Source organism: Aplidium turbinatum, chromosome 5 (assembly GCF_918807975.1).
Source record: "Aplidium turbinatum chromosome 5, kaAplTurb1.1, whole genome shotgun sequence".
Classification (NCBI taxonomy): Eukaryota; Metazoa; Chordata; class Ascidiacea; order Aplousobranchia; family Polyclinidae; genus Aplidium; species Aplidium turbinatum.
The window spans coordinates 38065207-38077034 of record NC_137476.1 but is presented as its reverse complement, the minus strand read 5'-3'; the positions used below and the strand labels follow the sequence as shown (position 1 = coordinate 38077034).

Here is an 11828-nt window from a genome sequence, read left to right as displayed (position 1 = left end):
AGTGGCTGCTTTCATTTCGATATTTTTGATGATACCTTTACTATTTTGTCACAAAATGAAAGCAAGTAGCTTCACGGGATCATTCGCGCAAGAACCAATAAATGTACAACAGGTAACGTTATACCTTTTAGAGTTGAAAGTGTTGTATTCTTCTGACTCATTGCCGAGAAGTCGTTGTTTGTCTTCATCTTGGGAACTATTCTTCGGCTCCATGCTTTCGAAAACCACAAGATTTTTGTTCAAAAATTAAACGAATGGTTTGTAGTTCTGAAGCCCAAACCTTGCTTACAGCACACAATCTGTTACAATAAACAAAGTTTTAGCAGCTTTGAAACATAAATTAACTGACTGCAGAAGCTTCAGTGTTTGATTTTAGGCAAGTTACTGACAGACGAGCCAACTTAAGCGGCTCCTAAAGACTTTCTTACCACTTGTCCAACCATTAACTTTCCAACCCTCCAGACAACGACAAGCTGATGGGACGAGTGGCACGCGAGAGTAACGCGGGATGAATGGCATCGCGCATCTCGATTTGAGAGCAGCTGTTCTTTGAATTTGGTTAGTTTTGTTAAATTAGCGTATAATAAAAATTTTCCCTGTTTGTGAATGGACTTTACAAAACGCTTCATCAAATAAATTTGAGAATTTAAGCTTCATCAACTCCATCCCTTTGAGGACCGTTGGTACATATGTGTACCATGAACTTTTTCCACGATGTCTAATCATTTTCTTGTAGTTAATAAATAGTATTTGTCTCTAAACGTTTCTTAAATAGATAATATATTTATAAATAAAAAAAATTTGGAAATTGTATTTTGTTTTAGCTTTGCTTTAACTGGTTTTGTTTGGTGAATTGGTCAGGGTTTGAAGCGGTAAATTTTGAAAGATCAACAAGACCAGTAAAAAATAAAAAAAATATAACTTTTATTCTACATCAATGTTTAGTGATTAATCTGACTTATCCCATCAGTAAAACTATAAAAAAATTAAAAAAACATGTTGCTAGACAATGCTAAACTTTTGTGGTACACATATGTACCAAAGGTCCTGAAGGGTAAATTCTATTAGTCTAATGGCGGGATATAGTGATGTGGGAAAAACTTAAAAATTAAGACTGTTGATGTGAAATTTTAATATAAATAACACGTAATATTTTAAGAATGTATTTTAGATCTACATGCAAAGGTAAATTTAACTGATAGCATTACTTCCGGTTGAAAATTTTCAATAATTTGGCGCGAATTATGTCGATAGGCCTACTGTACAAGCAATTATGATTTTCGTCGTCGTCGCCGTGTGAGCCTCTGAAAACAGCCCCACCTAACCGAATAACTTTACAGACTTTTTGAAGCTAGTTTTTATGTAGAAGTGTAGAAGTTTGAATGTAGAAGTGTTAGCTGTAGAGTTAGGGTATTGAACAAGTTATAGGAAGTGCTAGTCCAGCCTAGGGCATCTCAAAATTACTTGAACCTTGTATGCAACGGCTAGGCTAGTCAAGACTAAGCTCAATACTAGTAAAGTTTGTCTCCAAAGCAATACTAATAGTTTTTTTTTAAATACAGCTTAGAAATATCAACTTTTCAACAAAGTTTGAATGCATTTTTTTCAAAATTTGAGGTAAAAACATGCTCAGAACGCACCAAATTTAATGTGATTTTTCAAATTTTTCTGGGAGGAGACCCTCCAGACCTTCCGCGAAGTCGTTCGCCTTCGGCGAACTCAGCGGCGGGCTTCGCCCCCCCCCCCATTATTCATTGCAGCCCCACTGCTCACAACACAGCACCAGCCGCCACTGTGTAAAACCATACCAGCAATGATACTAAACACATTACCCTTAAGGACCAATGGTACACATATGTACCACAGCGTAACTTCTATTTGAAATAAAAAAAAATCAATTTTTTTTCAAATACCTCTTTAAAGTGATAAACTTGTTGCAAAAATCATCAATATTTCAATAAAACATGTCTCAAAAGTTTATGGTCCTCAAAGGGTTAAGAGCAATTGTTTGCTGGATATGTTGTAATTTCTTTCGTAATAATGACGCTTTTGTCGAAAAGATGCTAGTCAAAGAAAGGATCAGGCACTGAGGCACTTCCTCTATGGGCGATCACAAATCTAAAACTTGAACGAATCATTAAATGATACAAAACTCTAAAGTTTTTGCTCGAAGTAAGTTTTTATGCAACCGACGACTAGCTATCTCTATTTGGACAGACTTAATGTTCAAAGCAAAAACAGCCATCACAATGAACATCTACCGAAGTATACTAATTTACAGTACTTAGATAAGCAATGAAAATTAATAGACGGTATTGTTATTAATATCAATTCAATATGGTTTCAGTGATTATAATACAACGTAATATAGTAGCGTCACTAACCTGTCGTCTGTCAGCTACCGAGTGAACATTTGTAGTGAAAATTACCATTCGTGTTTATGTTGTCTCACTACTATAATTATTCAACAGGTGTCACAAAAGTCTACTGGATCAAAGTCGCGAAATGATTTCTTGCGTTCTTCTGATGCTTACAAGCTACGCTGCCACAATACGTTGAGAAGGATAACCAGATGTATTTTCGACCTAGTTTTAAAATGGTTCATCTTCTCTCCAAAACGTCATCACATCGTTTCAACGAGAAATACAACTGACCGTTCTGCCTTCATTCGAAAGCTTCACTTTGCTATCCCAGACAACAAAACCCGTCATTCTTACATTGATTTAACGTCTGCAGACGTTGAATCAATGTAAAAATGACGGATTTAGTTGCGAGAATAGAAATTGGTCTGAAGAATTTTAGGCAAAGCAAATTCTTTGATGAGTTGTGTGCTGTGGGTAAATTTTGAGTAAGTCTTTTCTTTGATAGATGTGATATCAATGTAAACCTAACGAAATTTTAACGTTGCGATCTTTTAAATTTGAGCCATGTTTTGTTACTTGAACGAGCAGGTCTTTTAGCCAGATTGACTCGCATGGTAACTGAGTAGCTAACCAGCTCAGTGGCCGAGTGGTTTCGCCTTCGGCTCTGGTGCTGGTAGATCTGAAATCGATTCCAGGTCGGGTCAAACCGAAGACTTTAAAAACGGTACCGATTGTGTTCTATCCTGCATAGCGCAGTGAGAATGAGTCGGGTGATAATGTGATAACATCGTAAACCTGATATAAATTAAAAATAAGCCTTGTCGCTAAAAGACCTCTGCTGTTGTAGAGCGACAATAAATAAAACCATAACATTATTATTAACTGAGTAGCTGCTCTCCTACCGGCTGGTTCGATTTGACACCAGGTCATCAAATAACATTGCAACACTCATTCAACTTTGTCAGTATCGCACCAGTATCTTCATCAGTATCGCACCGTATTCTTGCCGGGAAGAACGCCCCTTTCTTCACATTGCAACACTTATTCAACTGTGCTAATTCTTAACATTTTTAGCTCACAGTCAAATTCACAGTAAAGTAGCGTTTCATTTTTAACAAATGAACAACGTGTGAGAGGGTTAGATTGAAAACCACCCACATGTGATTCGTCTCTTTTGATGCATTCAACGTTTAATTTTCATAATTTAGTTGACAGTTGCTTTTGCTGAACCAGAACTGGGCAATTTCAAGCAGCACAAGGAGAGAGTCACATTTTCGCGGCATCTTCTAATAAGACGACGAAATTAATCCACTGTGTTATTAAAGCAAAAGATTCGTAGCGAACACGTTGAAGTTAACCACAGGGCATTGTTGTGGTGACATCATTGTGGTGACGCACGCTCAGCATCGTCTTCCCTCATATCACCTCAGTCATTGGGTAGAAACCCTAACTTATCTACAACCGAATTCTTATAACATCCTGGGGGAATAATTGCTGCACCACAATAAACTATATATTTTCATTTTCAAAGAATAATTGCCTATGATATCAATTTAAAGTAAAATCATCAATCTCAGAGAGCATGTTGTTGAAATGTGTAGATAGACAACACAAGCAATAAAACCACTAAAGTAATGCATTCTTGTTATTAGAAAACTCTCTCTTGTTCTTTCTGTAGCCTCCTTTTGGGTTTATTTTCATCGGTTACAACATTAAGGGTTCCCAGATCAATGTAACAGTTTGTCTTCTGCAAAGCAACGTTTCAAATCCTCCCATCCTGTGTGGCAGACCTTCCTGAGTTGTTCCCAGAAGAGTTAGGACAACGGGTTGAACGGTTCGATAGATAACCTACTGTAGCCTTCAAACACATGCTCAACTAGCATGTCCCCCTAGGAAGGCCGCTATGAACGCAAGCTTCGTTATTGGACGATGATTATAAGCTTATCACTGTCTCCAATATAAACCTTGGAGCTATGTCTGGTGTAGTTTATTGTGTTTAGTGTGGTCATGAACCCAGCCAGAACAACCAAACGATCTTGTCTTCGCAACTTTGTATTTTCAATACGTCATAAATAAAACGCAATTGTTAAAAACATGACTGTGTAGGTGTATATATCCCTAATCAGTTGATCAGTTTGATGTTGGATTGATACACTTTAGTAACTTCGTTGGACGGTATTCCAACACATTCGTCATAATGCTGCAACTTCATAATGGACTCTCTCCATGCTGCCAACTTAGGGAAATCCCCATACCCGGAATATCCGCAGTAGTCCAATATCGTCAGAGCGTTCACCGAAGAAAGATCTGGAATGAAAACATGAACATCTGATAAAATTGAACATGCAGATCAAGGTTTTGCTACCCCAGAGACGAGTTTAGGCAGAAGATAAATATTTACACAATTATGTTACATCGTGTAAGGTTGTGTATTTTTCCTTAGTCGTATCTGTATAGGAAACTTTTAACGGCATCCCTTTCAACTAGCTGCCGTTTGATTACCGGCTGTCTCAAACCAACTAATATCATGTCGCTACACACTGTTCTTGCTCCTTCCAACAGTAAAAGAAGCGTGATCAGCAAAAAGAAAAGATCTTGCCAGGACATGGATGTGAGGCATCCACTACATGGCCAAACCCCAGCACGCAGGCGATTGAAATCAAGCAAAAAAAAAGTTTCCTTGCTTCAGTTGTCTCACTGGGTCAAGATGAGGTCGCCGCCAATGTGCGGGTCCAATTGTGGCATAAAGGGCTGGCAGCCGGAACGACATCGGTCAATATGGTGCTTTTTCCCACAGAAGGCTTCTCCCAGGAAAGCGTGAACCCTGGAAGTATTGGCGATGCCTCAACCGCTTAAGAGCTGGTATTGAAAGATGTAAGACATTGATACTGGGGATAGTCTTCGGAAAGAACAAGTTGTAAATGTGGACAGGAGCAAACAATGCAACATCTCCTTGAATGCTCTGTCCTAAAATCAAGATGCTCTGCACAGGATGTACCGAGTTCCAAAGACAGAGCAAGAGCTTACGTGATGCTTTGATCTACGGCCGTGTGACACATGACGAATAAGAACTGGTCATGTCCAAACCGAATGCATCCATACACAATGTAAAAAAATGCTTTTGAAATCCAAATATCGCCTCAAGGTTACATGTACATTGTAGGCTACACAGGCCTATAGGGTATCGACAAAATGGCATATCAATTTTTTATTTCGGTATTAGATGAAGCAATCACACATAACCTGTTATTAAAACAACAAGTTGTCAAATTAAGAACTATTTTGTAACTACGTAGGCTATTCAATTTATTCAATGTCTGGTCACTTTGTTAAAAGATGTTTTGACATTCTTGCAATACGCTGGTGGAAAATCACCTGCCAAAGTCACGTGATCTCCAGCAAGGTACTTCGACGTTGAAAGGAAATCTTCATAAATTTGAAAGATTTTTCTCAAGTCTCCGTCGTCATAAGTGTCTGGCTTCCCCTTCATAAACAACACGAGAAATGGTTTCTGCAATGAATTAAAAATAATTATGTTGTGTCCTGATGTCATCATGAAACCCTGAGATCTATTTTCATTGGTTGCGTGGTTGAGTGGTGGGAAGACCTGTTCGCCACGCTTCAATGCACACAGCCGTGTCTTGACAAGACGCATAATGACCAATGCCACAATAAGGGACTCAGCTGACTCGATGACTGCATGTTCCTTCGCTGCTTTCTGTTGAGTTGCATCTGTGGTCGCAATGTAATGCATGCCCAGCTAGAAGTTTCACGTGTATTACACGTAGATTCTACGTACCTTGGGTCGTGTATTATACGTTAATTTTCACGTATAATACACGCATATGTGTAGACACTATTTCACGTGCATTACACGTATATCTGGTGGTGGATTTTACGTGTTTTACGCCCGCATTACACCTAATTTCCTCGTATCTGACAACACTAATACACGTGTTTTCCACGTATATTTGGTAGTGGATTTTACGTGTTTTACACCCGCATTATACCTAATTTCCTCGTATCTGACACGTAGATTCTACGTACCTTGGGTCGTGTATTATACGTTAATTTTCACGTATAATACACGCATATGTGTAGACACTATTTCACGTGCATTACACGTATATTTGGTGGTGGATTTTACGTGTTTTACACCCGCATTACACCTAGTTTCCTTGTATCTGACACGTAGATTCTACGTTCCTTGGGTCGTGTATTATACGTTAATTTTCACGTATAATACACGCATATGTGTAGACACTATTTCACGTGCATTACACGTATATCTGGTGGTGGATTTTACGTGTTTTACGCCCGCATTACACCTAATTTCCTCGTATCTGACAACACTAATACACGTGTTTTCCACGTATATTTGGTAGTGGATTTTACGTGTTTTACACCCGCATTATACCTAATTTCCTCGTATCTGACACGTAGATTCTACGTACCTTGGGTCGTGTATTATACGTTAATTTTCACGTATAATACACGCATATGTGTAGACACTATTTCACGTGCATTACACGTATATTTGCTGGTGGATTTTACGTGTTTTACACCCGCATTACACCTAGTTTCCTTGTATCTGACACGTAGATTCTACGTTCCTTGGGTCGTGTATTATACGTTAATTTTCACGTATAATACACGCATATGTGTAGACACTATTTCACGTGCATTACACGTATATTTGGTGGTGGATTTTACGTGTTTTACACCCGCATTACACCTAATTTCCTCGTATCTGACACGTAGATTCTACCTTCCTTGGGTCGTGTATTATACGTTAATTTTCACGTATAATACACGTATAAGTGTCGACACTATTTCACGTGTATTACACGTATATTTGGTGGTGGATTTTACGTGTTTTTACACCCACATTCTACCTAATTTCCGCGTACCGTATCTGAAATCAACACTTTAACACAGCGTTTCTTAACCGGGGGTGCTAGCACCCCTTGGGGGTGCTGGAATAGACTGTAAGGGGTGCTAAATGCATGCAGTATAATATCAAAAAATGCCATAGGCTATTACTTTTCTGCGTTTTTTCGTTTTTCTGCCAGTATCAGCAGTTGTCATATCAATGATTGCTGTTTCGAAGTAGCCTACATGATTTACCGTTATTGTGGTCATCTCCCAGTCCAGTACTCAAATTGATCCTGAGTAGATTGTGCGAACTTACCTGGTGGGTGCTTTGTTGTAATATTGTTGCTCACCTCTCGCTTCTAGAAACCACCATAGCAAAATACGTTCCCACAAATCACTCATATCCAGAGTGGATACAGCAGCCCTTCTTGGCAGACATGAGTGATGATAATAGACTAAAGGAGGAGCTGATTGATATGCAGGTGAATCAGAGTTGTCGGACAAAAGTTCGTCCTTCCGCTTGCTGATTTCTGGTGTGATCAGTTGACAGCAAATCTTGCATTGGCACGGAACAGCATTGGAATTGATCGTTCCATTTCCGACTACCTTCCTATGTGAAAAGGCGCTTTCCACCATGCTCCAAATCAAAACAACTGGCCGGAACCGCCTTCAACATGGGTTGCTCCACGATATGAGAGTGGCTTTGACCAACACGAAGCCTCGAATTGAGAAATTGGTCACACATAAGCAACAACAGAAGTCACATTGATACATATGTAACTAGTTAGCCTACCCAGCTAGGTAACTTGAGTTTGTCCATGTTCTTTCACTATTCTCGGGTTTTCCTATTTCTTTTATCACCAATGACAACAGTAGTTTTAAAGAATAAACAAAATGATCAATTTGTACATCACTTTCCTTTCAATAGTGCAGGCCAAAGTTGAATGGCGGCGCCAAAATTTCGACATGCTTTTTGATCGCTGGCGGTATATTTTGTATTTTTTGTCGCCTAACAAACTGTGCTGTTATTTTAAGAGAGTTGATTCACTTATATATGATTATAATATTGAATTTCTGTTGGTGAATGAAAGTCAAATTCCAAATCCTGAATCAACTTCGTTAAAACAACTGCACAGTTTGTGAAACAACAAGAGACTTCATTACAAAATAATTATCTCGCCAGCGATCTGAGGGCATGTCAAAATTTCGGCCTCTACCAAACTTTTGGTCGGCACTGTAGTAGTCGGTGTCCGACGTTTTCTTCGTAAACAGTTCTTCGTAAAGCAATTCTTCGTAAGCAATTTTTCGTAAAACAATTCTTCGTAAAGTTAATTCTTTGTAAAACAATTCTTCCCAAAGCATTTATTCGTGCATGCAAAGGAGATTTGATGTATACGAAGAAATGCTTTACGAAAAATTCTTTTACAGATTTCATTTCACCAACAACTGTTTACGAACAATTGTTTTACGAAGAATTGCTTACGAAGAATTGCTTTACGAAGAATTGTTTCCGAAGAATTCGCCTATAACCGTAGTAGTCGTATATCAACGATAGTTAGGGGGTGCTAGACTGTTCAGGCCTGTTTACAGGGGTGCTAGAGTTAGAAAAGGTTAAGAAACGCTGCTTTAACACATTTGTATTTATTTAACACATATTGTTATAAGAGGCTACTGTCCAATTGTGACCCTTCTAGCACTCATTCGGAGAGTTAACGCTTGTTTTGAACTTTATTTGGAATTAGAGAAGAAAAAGAGCAATAGCAGTGGTGGGAATCGAACCCGCGTCAATGAAAGCCAACCAGCTGACAAAACCCCTAAGCCAACCAGCTGACAAAAAATCCATCACTTAATTTGCTTTGTATCATCTTCTTTTCGCCATTTTTACGTCACTTAAACCAGAGCTTATGATTGGTTGGCGGTTTCATTCAGGTCATTTTTCGTGGCAGAATTTCGACTTGTTAAAGTGGCTACCGTACCAAACCTTAGTAAGTAATTGTTTAATATCAGTAAGCGAGACCACTTAAATTTACACTAAGAACTATCGTTAAAAGATCACATTAATTTGCGACTAAAAAATGTCATGAAGTTTCCTTTTTACATAACGTAATAAAAACGTGTAAAAATACCTACAAAAACACATAATCTAACTTATATCCTAAAAAATGCGGAGGAGCGTGGTTGACACCAATCCACTTGAGTGGAGAATTCTTTCTGTTTATACCGTCCTTGGGAGGTAGTTTTACCTAACACAGATTAAAAATTGCCCAAATGAACGAAAGAACTTCAACACGTTTAATATACGTGGAAAACACGTGTTACTTTTCAACAGATGGAAACGTGCAATACACGTGGAAACAACATATAATCAACATACAAAAAATTCCGGTAAAACATCCTTCTGCTCGGGTAAACATTTCTTCTCTTTTGTATGCCCTCTTCTGGGTGTAATTTTACCTTATATACCTTAAAAATTAGTCAAATAATCATAGGAATTTGAACACGTGTAATATACGTGGAAAACACGTGTTATTTTTGCAAGAGTTATATTCAAAAAAGAATCCCTGATAAAACTTCTAGAATCATATTTACACACTAGTCATACTAAATGATAGCTAAAATATGTCTCTAAAAAAATGTTTTTTAAACAAGTGAATTTGTGTTGGTGTACACAAACTCCTTAATAACACCTGAATTCTACCTAAGATACCATACTACCTAAAATCAACCAAAAATCAACGTGTAATATACGTAGCTTTCTAGCTGGGTGGGTGTCGCAATGGGCGCAAAAAACATGTTTATTGTTATCACGTCAGTAGACACATTTTCCAACACAAACGACTTCAAATGATGTTTTTCAGTACCGGTATGTAAGTTACACTAGTAATTTGTCAATAGCATTAAACGTTAACCGATAGTTATAGCATATCTTGAATGTATGTCCGTTTTGCGCATATTTCTGCCACTCTACAACATTTATCAGACAATGTGCATCAGAGACAGCTTTCGAAACCTCAGTAAGCTCACCGAGTAGTTGTAGCAAGCTGCGAAAAGTCGTTCATCGATGTATAGAAGCTGGTCTACTCGTGCTCGCTTGGTGGCGTCCTTGGGGTACAAGGCCGTGTTGTTGCCGTACTTGTTGCAAAGGTAGGTTGCTATGGCCCGGCTGTAACGTCACAAAACATCAACTGTTGCGACAAACAGAAACATTGACAACGACTTGGAGAAAATGCAAAAACGTTGTGAGGGGGATGCGCCTGGCAGGGAGGGGGAGAACAGTTGAGTTGGGGTGGAGCGTAAGAGAAGTAACAATGATCGCAAACAGTAAATATTTTGATCTTAACATAAACAGTAATCTAGTTTAAACATTTTTGTTTTATAATCAATTTTCATGCAAACCCCTTATGACTTGGCGTGGTAGTATTGTGCATTAAACTGTCGTTTAGTTGTCAGATGCTCCATTGTCCTTCAAACACAAAAACCACCCGCGATGTCTAATGTCTATGACGTGGTAATTCGTTCAGGGTCATTTCATCATGGTTGGAACATTTTCGATTTTGTTGACAAGAGATTCTGTTCAGTGTAATTTTTAAATGCTCTTTTTGAACAACCTACCTACCTTTGTAACAGACGAAGCGAGCACAATTATATCTAAGTTACACTGTTTATATAATGAAATAAAATCAATCACCTTTCTCCCAAGCAAAAGCTTCCATCTTTTAAACCAGGAATTTTTCCGAAAGGATTTATCACCAAATATTCTTTAGTCTTGTTCCCTCCATTAACGAAATCAATAACTTCTTGTTTGCAATCAAGATTCAGAGATTTCAGAACAAAATGCACAAACCTGCACGGAGGGCTGAATTTATTGGTGAAAAACGTCACATTTTCTAGATTTGTTTCCGCCATCTCTTTTTGCAACTTTTGAACCTGACCAAAAAAGAAATTATAAATAAAATGATAAAGCGATCAACTAGCCTTAGTAGAGTGGGGAATTTTCTTTCTTGTTCTAACATTGTTTTTGTCCACTGCACTACTTGACACCTTGCCCAACCGCTCTAGTTGTAACTCATTCCTGACGCTCAACCGGGTACAAACACCTGAGCATTGCAAGCCCGACCTGGCATCACTTGGTTAACCATTGATCACCACCAGTGATGTAGAAAAAACACACAAAAACATGAATTGAGTTCAAACAGCGGGAAACTCGACCGGCTTTGTGACGTCACCGTATCTATTGACATTACAGAGCGCACGTGACAAGTGTCCGTGATACTGCATCGTCGTAACCAAGTATAGTATAAGAGAGAACAAGGGCATTTGTAGATAAAACAACAATGTGATCTATCTCATAGCAATTGTTCATATTCATCAACTTTCATTAATGATTCTCTGCGACCTTCTCTGTCTCAAAACTTCTACGGCTTTTTCGCCTGAACACTTTTATGATTTCTTTCCGGAAGCACAATTGTTTTTATTTCATGACCTCATGACCTGCTACTAAACAATGCACTGGCACGAGACGGCTCCACCTGCACCGTGGAGTCGCTTGCATATAGATTACGCCGTGAATTTCATGGGACACCATTGGTT

At 38.5% G+C, this 11828-nt stretch overlaps 1 protein-coding gene across 1 annotated transcript; it reads right to left on the bottom strand.

Annotated features, from left to right (window-relative positions):
• Nucleotides 1–4397: 4397 nt before the first annotated feature.
• On the bottom strand, nucleotides 4398–11159 carry LOC145770795 (glutathione S-transferase 1-like). The gene is made up of 4 exons (XM_082582518.1): nucleotides 10927–11159; nucleotides 10263–10401; nucleotides 5739–5874; nucleotides 4398–4670 (listed from the first exon to the last, which is right to left on the bottom strand). The coding sequence occupies exons 1-4, from the start codon at nucleotides 11142–11144 to the stop codon at nucleotides 4486–4488; spliced, it is 678 nt and encodes a 225-aa protein (XP_082438644.1). The 5' UTR covers nucleotides 11145–11159; the 3' UTR covers nucleotides 4398–4485.
• Nucleotides 11160–11828: the final 669 nt, after the last annotated feature.